This window comes from Protomyctophum bolini (genome assembly GCF_963924005.1).
Source record: "Protomyctophum bolini genome assembly, chromosome: 16".
In the NCBI taxonomy this organism is placed as follows: Eukaryota; Metazoa; Chordata; class Actinopteri; order Myctophiformes; family Myctophidae; genus Protomyctophum; species Protomyctophum bolini.
Window position 1 is genome coordinate 22,465,283 of NC_137877.1, and position 15,438 is coordinate 22,480,720.

At 43.0% G+C, this 15,438-nt stretch overlaps 1 protein-coding gene across 1 annotated transcript in view; it reads left to right on the plus strand.

Moving 5' to 3' along the window:
- Window positions 1-10,015: 10,015 nt before the first annotated feature.
- The window catches only part of LOC308330867 (uncharacterized protein), a gene marked incomplete at both ends in the record, with an annotated part of 39,569 nt that continues 34,146 nt past the window's right edge, over window positions 10,016-15,438 (plus strand). The window contains one exon of the mRNA XM_080785941.1: window positions 10,016-10,385. Coding sequence (XP_080642067.1) covers window positions 10,016-10,385 — 370 coding nt within the window. The remainder of the gene's footprint in view (window positions 10,386-15,438) is intronic.

A 15,438-nucleotide genomic window follows, 5' to 3' on the forward strand; every position in this document is an offset into this window, starting at 1 on the left:
TCCAGGGAAAAAATATAATCACATGGAAAGCCCAGGAATGTGATTACTATACTTGCAAGTGTTGCATACGTTAGTATTGCTTAATGAGATGTAGACAGCTTCCAGTGTTTGTTCCTAAATGTAACTTGACAAATATTTATGGAGAGAGAAATGTCTCAAAGGTTTTTGTGAATGAGAGCACCATGATGCACAAATATGCTACGATTTATACAATTGTTTTACTTTTGCTATAATCCACAAGCACATTGCTGGCCGCTAACAAACCTACACCTACTGCTTTGAAAACCAATCCTGATACGATCACGAGTGCCGTAAAGTGTTTGCATAAATTCTGTAATATTTTTTATTATTATTTGAGTTGTTTCCACTCAGTTCAAGCCCCTACATTGAATTTAGGCACCACCACCAGATGTATAATGGAGGTATAGGCGGAAATCCCCAATACAGTTTGCTACGTGAGACTACGTATCATTGTTGTCGGGCAGAAACCTCTTATCTCCATATTCTAACCTTTTGTGTTTCTTTCGTAAATGAATGCCCTTCTTGATCATACTATAGCGTCACACAGAAGCTGATCCCCAAGCGACGCATTTCGAGCTTGTAGGTCTGCTACTTTTGATATTTCTTTTATTTGAATCCTGAAAATGACGCATTTTGAGCTTGTATATATGCGCTACTTTTGCTACTTTTGAATTTGAATCCTGAAAAGGATATGAGGTTTCCATCCGACAGAGACGATATGCGGGCCTAACCTGATTATCACGTTTGTTTAAGTGTAATGTCACAGCCAGAGTTAATAAGAGATAATGAGATGATCAGACTGAGAATCTGATCATTTTCAGTCATATTATTTTGTTATGGAACAATTTCACCATTCATATAGTCCTAAAGGTGTATTTCCTCTTTTGTATGATTACAACAATGTATGCATTATTTCGTCATCCGGTGGGGTAACAAAGCTGGCTAACTCTAAGCTATACTTCTGCTCTATAAAAATCTGGAATCCCTTGGAACAGGGATTAGTCAAATGAGCTGCTCTGGGACATGCTCTGCATAAGTCTGGCTTATTGGGTTTGCCAGCTTCGTATGTGTCCAGGATTTTTTACAGGACTGAGGTGGCAACCCTATATGGCCAATGTAATTCCCCTTGTAGCTCAATGTAGGACATTGCTGCTGGTTTTACTTTTCCTGGTGGTGCCAATTAGCCCCTGAATGGTGTTGCTGTAGGGGGGGGGGGTGACAGTAAAGTGACCATTTAGAGACTTTTATGACTAATAGCTAAAGAAAGAAAATAAATTATATTAAATTAAATTAAATTAAAAATGACCATTACTGCATCAAAAGTAATCAACAAGCTTAAAGCTACTATAAACTGGTCAAACAGTGGAGAGAATTGTCAAATAATATCAGAAAGAGGCGTGGGGGACATGTGTCCCATTTGGGGGACGCTTTTTACATTTAAGTGGACTGGAACATGGAAAACAAGACCACCACAAAAAAAAAAAAAAACAGGAACCACCTTAATGGATTTCATCCTAATTGGAATAAACCAGGCAAACCTGTGTGACGCACGCACGCACACACATACACACACACACACACACACTAACAGGCAGGGAAATCAAGCAAAAGGATTATATCCCACTTGGCTGATTGTTTGAATAAATGATTATTCATTCAATGATTTATTCAGGAGTGGGGTGTGTGTGTTGGCTTACATTTTTGAAGCAGAATACTCTTTCACAAACATATCTTCACATGCATCTGTGCTCTGTAAGAAAGTGGTGCTCTGTAAAGAGGAATAAAAGGAGTGTGTGTGTGTGTGTGTGTGTGTGTGTGTGGGCCCATAAGGGTCCATTATTACAATTAGTCAATTTGACACCCATGATTTTACAGTGTGCAACAACAAAAAAAAACATCCAGTTCAAAACCTATAACATTGCTGTGGGGCAGAAACCTCTTTCCAGTTTTTTTACTTGATCATCAGCGTCACACAAAAGCATCAAAAGTGATGCGTTTTGAGCTTGTAGATCTGCTGTTTCGGCCGCAAAAAATCAGTTTATTGTCATAATTTGTCCGAGTTGGCTTTGTCCAAGGCTTAAAGGTCTTTAAATAAATACTTTTTGAAACGTCTATGGGAAAAATGAATGGGAAATTCTCTTCTGGGCAGCTCGTCATTCTGAAAGGGAGCGGGACTGAGACGCTCTATAGGGCTTTATACTGTACTTGGTCACTCTATCGAGTCTCGTCACCAAAAATAGCAGATTGAGTCTGTACATTGGCTATTTACGCCAAATGTTCATGGAGTCTGCCCTTTTGTTTAGGTTCAACACACAAAATAACCCACTGTAGGAAATCTTTTTTTTGTGGTGGAGTCAAAGTCAGGGGAGCTGAGATTTTTTCAGAACATATTTGTGCACATGTTCCAAGAACATCTATGAAGTATCAGTGAAATGATTTGAGATTGACTTTGATTTTGCAAAAGATAATTCCATGTGGTTACTTTCATTTTCCTTCTCGATGATTTGTATAGTTGCCGTTTTAAGGGTCTATTGTATAGATGTATAATTTAATAATAAAATCTGAAGATATTCTTAATTGTACATTGTGTGTGTGTGTGTGTGTGTGTGTGTGTGTGTGTGTGTGTGTGTGTGTGTGTGTACGTGCGTGCAATGCCTGCATGAACCAAGTCGGTGTTGTTTTTGTGGTGCTAAAATGGATTCACATCATCTTTGCCCCTGCCTGTGGTTTCCTCTGGTATGCAACAGAACTCGACCACCAGCATCCTCTTACAAGCCATCCTTGTTGAGTCTGCATTGTTCGATCTGCCTCCTTTTTCAAACACTGACAAACAAAAATAAACAAAGCAACAATAACTTTTCTTATTTGATAGAAGAGGTTGAACAATCACACGTCCACCTTTTCAGTGACATCTTCACGCTCCAAACCAATTCACAGCCGCAGTCTGCAGTTGATTTGGACACTTTGGTGCAATGACTTATAGGGTTCTATAGTCTATAATTTACATGTAAAATGAAAGTTAAAATAAAAACAAGAAAACACTTAATTAATTGCAGTGAAATGGCCAAGGCTAACTGCAAAACTGTGAAATAAATCAGTGTATAAACTCCAAAACAATGCTCGCGGTGTAGTCCAAAGTCTCTTATCAATTGCTTTTTTCCTTCACATGGCTGGCAAGGCTTATTTACTTACTTAATATGCGTAGGAGTACATGCAGTGACAAATATCAGCCTCCCCGCCCAGCTTCTTTCCCCCAAACACAGGCCAGATATTGTTTGTGGAAGTGCTCTGCAAAACCGGATGCGTTGGTGGCTTCGAAGCCCTGGCCTAGACCAGTGATAGTCAACCTCAGGCCCGCGGGCCACATCAGGCCCGCGGGCCTGATTTTCGAACGAAAATAAAAGCTTGGGGGGGGGAGATGCAATGCAAATGAAAGACATATACTGTGTATCCCTATTCCCTGACATAATTTTATAGCTAAACGGACAGAATTCTATTTTATTTGAATGATGAAACCCAGCTGCCATTAATAGTTGGAAATGGAAATGGAAATTGCGGAAATTGCGGAAATGGAAATTGCGGAAATGGTGGAAATGGAAATTGCGGAAATGCGGAAATGGAAATTGCGGAAATGGTAATTGCGGAAATTGCGGAAATGGTGGAAATGGAAATTGCGGAAATGGAAATTGAGGAAATTGCGGAAATGGTAATTGCGGAAATGGTAATTGCGGAAATTGCGGAAATTGCTCTTCACTTATAGCTATCTATTTTCAGGTAGATTGTTTTATTTTACTCAGTCAGCCATATCACTACTAAAAAGGTCATAGCTGGGTAATCTATTTTCAGGCAAATTGTGTTTATTGTATTTTATTTTACTCAGCCATAACAATTTATTTTCTGTTAACCAACTTGCTGGCTGGCAGGCAGGCAGGCAGACAGCTACTCATAGACAGGCAGACAGACAGACAGCTACTCATGGAGAATTGGACAGGCAGGCAGTCAGACAGCTACTCATAGATGCAGGCAGACAGACAGCTACTCATGGAGAATTGGACAGGCAGGCAGACAGCTACTCATGGACAATTGGACAGGCAGGAAGGCAGACAGCTACTCATAGACAGACAGACAGCTACTCATGGACAATTGGACAGGCAGGAAGGCAGACAGCTACTCATAGACAGGCAGACAGACAGCTACTCATGGACAATTAGGCAGGCAGGCAGACAGCTACTCATAGACAGGCAGACAGACAGCTACTCATGGACAATTAGGCAGGCAGGCAGACAGCTACTCAGACAGGCAGACAGACAGCTACTCATGGACAATTGGACAGGCAGGCAGGCAGACAGACAGACAGACAGCTACTCATAGACAGGCAGGCAGACAGCTACTCATAGACAGGCAGACAGTAAGACAGCTACTCATTGACAGACAGACAAATAACTACTCATGGACAGACAGACAGACAGACAGGCAGGCAGGCAGGCAAAGAGCTACTCATGTTATGTTATTATGTTATTATAACAGCTACTCATGTTATGTGCAATAATTTGTGCAGTTATGGAAACAGCTCTTTGTGTTTATGCAAGAAAATGTAACACATTTATTTATTTACATATTGTGTGCATGCACATTGTACTTTGATACATTTTGCGAAAATAAAGCAATTGAAAGAGAGAAGTTATCAAGTATCATTAATGTCGTAATTTTATCTACTGGCCCCTGGCCCCTTGCCATTTTTGTAATGTGGCCCACAGGTAAATCTATTTGAGTATCCCTGGCCTAGACTACATGGTGGTGGGCAGTTACTTTATCACTGCAGCACCCGAGCGCAGCAATAAGAGATTTGTGAGCCCAGGCGGTGGCGTAACCGTCTGGGCACCCGACTGGTAATCCAGTCACAGTGTGCCGCGGGTTCGACTCCCGAGCCTGACACGGCCTTTACTGCATGTCTTCCCCCATCTCTCTCCCGTTTCCTGTCAGCCTACTGTCTGTCCCTTAAAAAAACCAATAAACGGCGTAAGCCGCAAAAAATATATCTTAAAAATAAATAAATAAGAGATTTGTGTAAAAAATAAAAATCACAATTATAGAAATGTTTCAAAAATAGCATGTCTACAAGCTGGCAATGTGTCACATCATAACGCTTCTACAAGCCAAAGCCAATTGTAGATTGGTATAAAAAAATCACACCCCTTGTGAAGTAAGTGGTGCAACTATGTGTGGGGGTCCCCGGGGGGTCCCCAGAACCACCAGGCCCACAGGAACACGCCCAGGGTGCCGGCCCGGTTCCGGCGAGCCCCCCTGAGTCCGAAACGGTCGAGGAATGACAGTTACCGTGTGGGGGTCCCCAGGGGGTCCCTCTACTGCACTATTCTGTACTGTACTGACACACTGGAAATCATCATATGCAGTTAATATGTATGTGTGTGTTACACTTGGTTTTGAAAAGCAACCAAATGCTATTTTCATGCTCAGACCCAGCCAGGCAGCCAGCCACACACAAAGCTACTTAATGAAGTGGTACGTTGCATCACTTAAAAATAATTTATAGTGGTAACCCATTGGTTCTCAAAGTGGGGCTAATTTAGCTGGGGAACAACCGGAACCACGTCAAGTACCCCTGGGGGTCCCAGGATAAGCCCATCCATGGTTCTGGTCAACTGTGGTCCCATGGCATGGCTTTATACAACTTGCAAGAGCAAATGCAGTATTTTGTTCATTGCAATTCGCAACAAACAAGCATGCATGTTTGGATGAGGAGGTGTTTCAGGAAGGCGTGTTACAATGCTGGCATTGTTAACAAGATCATTATACTAATTGCTGCAATTATTCAGAGTTGGTAAACTTGTCCCCAATAATGAGAAGCAGCCTTCCATGGTCAATTGGGGTAATGACATAGACAACATTCACATGCATCTTGCTGTCTAAATAAAAAGTAATAGTTTGTGGGATTCATGAGCTCTAGGGAAATGGATATTTGTCAAACTGCCAAACAGTATCTATTCATTAAGGGACAGCAATTATTTTTGGTGGAGTAAGTAATTAGTGGATTATCTTGGAAAAAGTCATGAGGGAATGAGGTAAACATGATAAAATAGTGGTTCTCAAACTTCTTCATTTCAAGGACCCCCATAACAAAAATAAATGGACAAAGGGAACAGTCACATATCCATTGGTTTCTGCAGCCATTTTTTCGGAAAATTCAAATCTACTTTTGCTCCCGAAAAGCAACCAGTGTTTGTCCATCTGCAAATCTATGAAGAGAATACTGTAGGCCTATATGACTGACATTTTCTTTCCTATCTTCTCATTTGGTTCAGTTCAGTCCGCTACAATGCCATGACGATCAAGGCCAATTGTCTGTGTTGTTCAGGATACTTGTAAACTGCAAACTGCACCAGTATACAGTCCAGCCTTCACAGTAGTATGTGGTAAAATATATGCATTATGCAATGCAGTGGTTCTCCGCCTTCAGCTAGGATCCCCTAGCTGTTCAATATACATTAGATCACAGACCCCATTAAAAAGAATCCCCAACCTACACTTGTAAAATCTTAGTATTAACTCAGAGTGTACAAATGGAACCAAATGGACCTGTAAAGGTCCATCAGAAGTAGCAGATCTTGTAGATCTCCTACTTTTGAAGCTTTTCCGTGATGTAGTATGATCAAGTAGAGCATTCATTGACGGAAAAAACACTAAAAAGTTAGAATATGGAGATAAGAGCTTTCTGCCTCACAACAGCGATATACTACGCAGTCATATTACCACTAGTAGGCTGTTAAGTCTGTGCCACCAGGCCATTAAATAAGGTAAGAGTGTGTGTACCACTGGCAGAAGGGCTGTGTAGCCAAATGTATGTCACAGTATGATTGGAAAACCAGTCAGATTGAAAAAGGTGCAGGTCCCATTTTCTTTTCACCATTGTAGGCGGGCCGTCTGAAGGTGACTCGAGTCACCAGCACCACCGAGCGCGTGCACACATATACATCAAAGGGGGCTAGAGCCCCTGCCATAGAGCACCGAAGTCTGAAGTCAATAATCGGTAGATATCATATAAGAACATCTGATTGTTAATGCTGCTGAACCTTTTGACACGAATCGGGCTGGACTGAGACAAAAATTCGGCCCGGACCTTTTTGTGGAATTTGGCCCAGACCGCCACAACCAGCATGCAGATACTCGGACTTTTCGGGTCGAGGCCCATTTAAATACTTGAAATACAAGCCCTGAACACAAGCACATTTACAGTACAACATAAATGATACACAACCAACAGACAACTAATTTGGCACAGACCATCCCACCAGAGGGTCGGCCCACCGGGCATATGCCTGGTTCGTCCTGTGGCCAGTCCACCCCGTCACACGATCTAAATCAAACAGCCTCAATGCAACAGTATTCATTTATTCACTCATTTAGATGCACGACACATGCATGATAATACGGGTCAGTAGACCGTAATCTCACAGCAGCCATATTGACAAATAATTATATGTTACTTCCTTACCAGGTGTTACCAATGACACTAATTGAGGTTCTGTTCCATGTAGTGCAGCAGAGTCTTTCCAGTGAGCCAACATACACACACTCTCTTGTTTGACCTGAATGGAACAGAGCCTTAATTAGTATCATCAACGTGTGATGTGATGTGAGGCAAGCAACATTACACTAGCCTGGTTAACCACTGAATGGGGGAGTGGTTAATCAGGCTAACATCAGTGAGACGCCTGAGGGCGAGGTCGCTTGCACGCATCCGCCTCGTTGACGGCAGACTGCTGGGCGAGCGGTGGCGCATTCTCTCGAGTTGTGCTGTTTACTTCCTATGTAGTTTACCTTTAAGCCTTGTATGTGTAATGGAGACCAATGTTCCTTTGCCTAATTAGTAACTCTCCTCACCTGGTAGCCTCACCAGGGTAGTTAATGAGGTGATTAGTTTGGTCAGAGTCAGTTCAGTTCAAGCCAGCACACTGTCAAGATCTCTCTCACTGCATGTTGAGTTAACCCTTTCTCTCAGGCCTTGGACAGGATAAGTCTGTAAGTTTGTGTGTTATTTGTTAAACTTTATGGCTCTTTAAGCATATCTTGGCTCTTAAAGCAATATATGCTTGTAAGTTGGTTTGATCTTTTCTAAAATGTTGAATGCATTTAGTACAGTGAGTACAGATGAGTTGCTGGCCAATATTGATAACATCAGGGATCTAGAGCGCATATTATGGGCTTAACTGCGACAGCAGGTCGCATTTACTATATATCCATCTCTGATGATGTCACGTGATGTCACAATGACCTGGGCACCATATATGGGGGCTGATGTCACGTGATGTCACGATGACCTGGGGGCTTGCCTGGGGTGAGTGATGGGGATTATTTGAGTTAGGTGTCGTGACAGTGACGGGGATTGTGGGTTAGGTGTTAAACGAGTAAGACGCGCAAACGCGGGAAGCGAACGCAGCTCGTACATATTTGGGTTTTGGACGTATAGCTCCATATATGGGCACAAAAGGGGCCAGGTCCACAACAAACAAATCACTGGCCCCTTTTGTGCCCATATATGGAGCTGAGTGGACCTGGCCCCTTTTGTGCCCATATATGGAGCTGAGTGATTGCTGATGCAACACACTCCATATTTGGATAGCGGGACAGACACACGGACACACGGACACACGGACAGACAGACAGACAGACAGACATGATCTGCTAGGTCTCATAGTAAGTGCTCATTGCGTTCGCAATAACGCCTAACCAAGGTTTCATAACTGTGACCTTCGGTCGCAATTACACGGCTATTTGTCATTAATATGAGGCTTGTTTGAATGCCCCATTCAGATTGGTCAATCGCTGAATTCAGCAGTCAACTCAAAAGACGGACGGATTCAGAGTGCCTGGCTCATATCAATCTGTGTTTCCTGTAATTTTTGCCTCATCCAACATGGCAGCCATGACAAACATTTCATTTGAGGCGAGAAATAGACAAAGTAACAGAATATTGAGTCATATTTCAACACTTCCAACTGGTGTTTTCCGAGCCAACGATCATCAACATTCTGACACGTGGAATGCATGGTTGTCTTTTCACAGTCATCTTTGAGTCTGGCCCACTGCATCAATGAGCAAGTTAATGATGGAGAAATAACAGCCCACTCCAGAGGGCGGCTAAAATTATTTGAAAACAGAAGGTTTTGGAACAGCTGTAGGTGCAAGTCATTCAGTGGACGCCAATTTTCTGCCACCACTTTGCCGAGTATCTTTTTTAACAGCTTTCTAACGCTAATGAGACAGCAGGGGCAGCGTAAATGCAGTATTTCCACAATGAATGGACATGTAACACTATAAATCAAACATTACAATACATTACATTGGTGTACATAATACATAATTATATATAGATTAAACATTGCTCACAGATCCACTTTTGCTACTTTCTGAATCTGAACCCTTCATGACTGTATATACAGTAGGCTACTGACATTAACCCTTTAAGACCTGAGACAGATCCTACTATTGCCTTCTAGATCAGTTGTTCGCACACTTTCTCGAGATGGTATCAAAAATGTTCAAAAATAGCAGATGTACTGTAGAAGCATCGTGGCAAACTTGTAGATCTGCTATTTTTTAATAGTCAAAGTACAGATATTAATATGTAATTCGCCGCAGATCTGAAAATATTTTGTGCCAGGGACCCCCATGCTAGATTTCTGTATTCAAAAGGTTTTAAAAATCTTCCAAATTGATTCTATACAACACATTTCTACCCCCTGATACCTGACGGACCCCTGGGGGTCCCCTTTGAGAACAATTTAGGTATTTATCAGATGCTCTTAATCCACAGTTTACAGTAAGCATGGTAAACACAAGGTGGTAATACATCAAATGAATAGAAATAGTGATCTAGCATAGTTGATGCAGTTTGTATAGTTGTACAGATGATTTATGTCTGATGATAGGTTCTTTCAGCCTACAGCGAATAGTGCGCTCGGCAGTGCGCATAATGGGAAGCAAGTACCACAGTACCAATAGCAACAGGGCCTACCACAGTACCAATAGCAACAGGGCCTACCGCAGTACCAATAGCAACAGGGCCTACCGCAGTACCAATAGCAACAGGGCCTACCGCAGTACCAAGAGCAACAGGGCCTACCACAGTACCAATAGCAACAGGGCCTACCGCAGTACCAATAGCAACAGGGCCTACCGCAGTACCAATAGCAACAGGGCCTACCACAGTACCAATAGCAACAGGGCCTACCGCAGTACCAAGAGCAACAGGGCCTACCGCAGTACCAATAGCAACAGGGCCTACCACAGTACCAATAGCAACAGGGGCTACCGCAGTACCAAGAGCAACAGGGCCTACCACAGTACCAATAGCAACAGGGCCTACCACAGTACCAATAGCAACAGGGCCTACCACAGTACCAATAGCAACAGGGCCTACCACAGTACCAATAGCAACACCACCAGGCTAAGGAACAATTTCCACCCGACATCAGATTGCTTATAGTGGAGCAGATTACTGAAACGATCGGTGCTTGTATCATCAAGTGAACGATTCTTATGATATATTGACTTAATCTGCTGCACTATTAAGCATGGCATGAGTCTGTCAGCTGACTGATGACAGGCGATGCCCGGCTCAGCGGCCTGATGACAGGCAATGCCATTAGGCTGGCCTTAGACCTTCTTTTAGCTCTTCCTGAAGCTACTGTGGATTATACCAGGGACTAGCTGACTTGGACCTAATTTTTTATTTTTATTTTTTACTTGTAAAACTGTGATATGTGACACTGATTCTGAGTGCTACGGGCTAAGGTTGAGTCTGAAGAGGTGAGTCTTACAGAGGAGAGTAGCTGAGAGAACCATGCACTGAACTAACAGACCCCGGTTGTCTGGTGTTTGGCAGAGCCCTGTGGGGCTACAGTATTTATCTCCAACACTGCTAATGAGAACATATGGAACAGATGTGTAGAATGTGTTTACAACAAGAAAAGATCACCGCACACACAGTGTAGCCTAGTACTAATTAATGGAAGTAGTCCACTTCATAATTAGTGACGCCTGATGATAAAACAAGTTGGATCCATTGAATGGTCTGCAACTCTGCATTAACAGTGCCTTTACCCAAACTGCTTTTCAAATTTACAGATAATTGATAATTGAATAAGATAATAGATCAGTAATTGATTCCATTTAATCATTGCAGGCAAACATTCTAAAAACGTCAAATAATAGCAAATATTCAAGCTCAACACGTGGGCTCATCGTTGTAGCATGACACCGTTGGGCGACAAAGTATAAGAGCGTCTAAAAATCACTTCTGGATCACTTCATAATCTCTACGAAAAAAAGAAAATACAGAGTTGCAGCCCTGCTTTACAATGTATGATACATTCACCCATTCACACACCAACTGCGGAGGCAACCATGTACAGTAAAGCACCAGCCTGCTCAATGGGAGCAGCTACTTGCAATGACACTTCAACATAATGTGCAGGCACTCACTGGCACTGCTGCCTGAAAGAATGAGAACCATGGCAGACTTTTCTAATGTCGCATTTAATAGTTCTGGTAGTTATGTGAACCGTGGTACGAGGGTAGTGCACTGTGAGGAAGTGATTTAAGGTATTCATGGTCATGATTCTAAAGAAATGCAGCTTTCTCTCATAAAATGATGTCCTACTCTACTCATCTGATTAATATATCAGCATTTCTCTCATAGAGATATTTCAGATGAGTCTGAGAGAACAGCATGGTTGGCGGTCAGACACTCCTGGAGATATGCAGGGGATGGACAGACACACAGACAGTGCATTCATACTGTAGATGTAGTGGCAATGACAAAAGGACCTGAGATGACAGGCCTTGAACTTTAGCCCTTAATCCACTTGGTTTGTAATGCATAGATCATGAGCAACAAAGAGAAAAGTAAACACATAGCCAAACCACCACAAACCAGTCAGAGCATCTGACTTTTGGAACACTATACTAATAGAGGGTTTGCGTGTGACATCATCAAACCCGGAAATTATGCAGGAATGCCTACTGACTGGCAAAAAACTACTTTCTGGCCTTGACAACCCATACATCCACACAGAAAAGTCTGATTGCATTAAACAACATTAGACAATGTTAAACTCACTTTGCCTGTTGCTTTGCCACTCGATTTGCCACTCGATGTGCCATTCACTTTAAGCATTCGCATACCCTCTGTTATGTTATGTTATATTCTACGTATTGGACCCTCGTCTGGTTCTGGTGTGTGATGACCCGGTTGGCATTTCCATGGTTCGGCGGCGGACAGACAGACAGGCCGGCCCGGGAGAAGATTAACATGACACGAGACTTGGTCACATCAAAACGTTCACAAGGTTTATTCCACTTACAGCAGCATATATATCTCGGATACTTCATGTCCTAATGACGTCACAGACTAGACATCACAATCATTGCCTGCCAGCGCAGCGGCCTTCAGCTCTAACACAGCTCCACTCTTATGTTACCATTACGGCAGGCAGTACACCATACATACAAGTACATTGCACGTATCAGTACCGAGTATCCGAACACAGTACCAAGTATCAGAACACTATAATACAACAGCCCACTCTTTTGTCCTATAAGGACAACGTCATCTGATACTGTATTTATAATGCGGAAAAGTGTACAATCACGTATCGATACCAAAAAACCTGGACTCCTGCCAGGGAAATTGTATCGAGCCTCTCGTTTATGTGATCTCTTTGCTTAATCAATAATCATTGATCAATCTCTGAGCAAGCACGCGCACGCCACCTGATTGTACACTTGAAACACAGACATAGGTGTAGAGAGAGAGAGAGAGAGAGAGAGAGAGAGAGAGAGAGAGAGATAGATAAAATAGGAAACACAGAAAGAAAAGAGGAGGAGAAATCAACAATAAATAATATATAATATATACTATATAATATACAACATATACACGTGGGGATAGGACAGGGTACATTAAAATATACACTCAACCTGAAATCATCCTGAAATCACTGATTATGTTTGAATTAGTTCATTTCTAACTAATGAATAATCACACTGAATTTCAACACCACAGGATTAGTTCATTCTAATCTATTCTCTCAGTCTAGCAGGCTTACTGGCATTTCTCCCTTCTTCGTCATATCTTATCTAGCACATGTTGTTGATCTGTCTGGGAACGGAAGTACAGCCTGTCTTTACCTGGACTGGAACAAGGCAACCATCTCTGACATTTATAACTGACCATTGCCCCTACATCTAACCACTCTTTTATACCATTCCACACTGGCAGTATGCCTGCCTCCCTTATCTCTGGAGGCCCTCATTCCTACAGGGGAATGTGTGGGTGTCATGTATAGGGACAGTGTGTAATGACAGCAAATAAACACATATTTGACATTGAGACACAAGAAACCAGTCATTAATCTAATAAAAAGAAAATGTTCCAAAATGTTCCATCCGTTCAAGAACCGAAAATGTTCCCGAAACTGGCATTACTCAAAAGAAAATGGAACCGAAAATGTTCCCTAACTGGCTTACTCAACAGAAAATGTTCAAGACTTACTCCACCAGTCCAACACTTACTCCATGTTCAAGACTTACTCCACCATCCACTCTTACGACCCTACTCCACTGGAACCGATATGGCACAGAGCCCAAGCAACAGTTCGCACAGAGCCCAGGCAACAGTTCTCCATTTTGGCGACCGCGCGCAATTGTCCCGTACCGCATCCATCAGATAGTGCGCCGATGCATATGGACTTGTCCGCGCCAGCCTGCGTCATATAGACCTGGCCGTGCATTGTTGATGATATAGCATCCCGCTTACTCCATAAACATCGCGCGCAAACAAATCTCGCGCTCATTCTGATCCAGGATGCTTGTCTCATATAGTCTGAGCAAAATAGGTCTTCGTCACAATGTGACTACTTCCTATTTCCTCCATGAGTTCAAGACCTGGAAAATGGTCATAGGACGTTGTTCAAATGGCACACTTGCGTCACTGCGGTCTAGGCCGACACAGACCCTCCTGGCCCGTGACCCGAATCACCCGTCAGATGCAGACCCTTGCAGGACGCGGCCTGCGTCCGGTGGCTGGTCTGGCCCCCTTGCAGACCTACCGGGGGTCTGCAGTACCGTCATGCTGGTCTGCTGTAGGCCGTAGTGGCGATGTGATGGTCCTGCTGTAGGCCGGGGTCTGGCCCTGCTGTAGGCCGTGCGCAGGCCCTGCTGTAGGCCGTGGTCTGGCCCTGCTCTCTTGCAGACATCTGCAGTAGCTATGTGATGGCCCGGTTGGCATTTCCATGGTTCGGCGGCGGACAGACAGACAGGCCGGCCCGGGAGAAGATTAACATGACACGAGACTTGGTCACATCAAAACGTTCACAAGGTTTATTCCACTTACAGCAGCATATATATCTCGGATACTTCATGTCCTAATGACGTCACAGACTAGACATCACAATCATTGCCTGCCAGCGCAGCGGCCTTCAGCTCTAACACAGCTCCACTCTTATGTTACCATTACGGCAGGCAGTACACCATACATACAAGTACATTGCACGTATCAGTACCGAGTATCCGAACACAGTACCAAGTATCAGAACACTATAATACAACACCCTCTATTACATCAGATCAGACAAACAAATACCACCATGTGCATGTGGCCTACATGCACGCTATCACCCAGTGCAGGTCCTTGTGGTGATAAGCTGATATGGCTTTGACAATATTGACCATTCCATCATCACTTCTGTTAATTTGCTTACAGATTACAGGAGCAGCAGATGCTCTAACAATAACTGGACCATACCATACAATTCTTTGTATGATGAATAGCAAAAAATAGCCTGTCTACAAGCTCACAGCATATTGCGATGTGCAGCTATTTTTCTTTGAACATTAGGATACTGATGAATCGATACTGTTTGAAACATTTTGAAACCTATACAGACATGGCCAAAATAGGAATAACAGGGTTATGTACAGTATAAAGCAGACTACAAGCACACTTCTCAACACTGGCAAGCTTTCATTCTCTTTCTTTTTTCACAGTGGAAAAAGGACACATGAAAATATGTTGGCCTCTTGCCTGTGGCAAGACCCTTTGTGTAGCCCGCTGGGATAACACAAATCAAGAGCAACCTCAAATTCCTCATGCACTTCCTCACAATGATGCTTAACGTTGCCATTTGTGTGGGCACACAGACACAATAATTCCTAGCCTATTCCGAAAGCAACCATCATTTTTTCCACTTCATGCCTGCAGGGGCCATGGTGCTCCTGTGGATCACACAACTCTGCAAAAGACAAGGTGAGTCAAAGCCCTCTTCCCCAGACCTCCACTCCAAAAAAACTAAAAACCCAGACATATTGCTGACTGAGACATATTTCCCCTCTAGC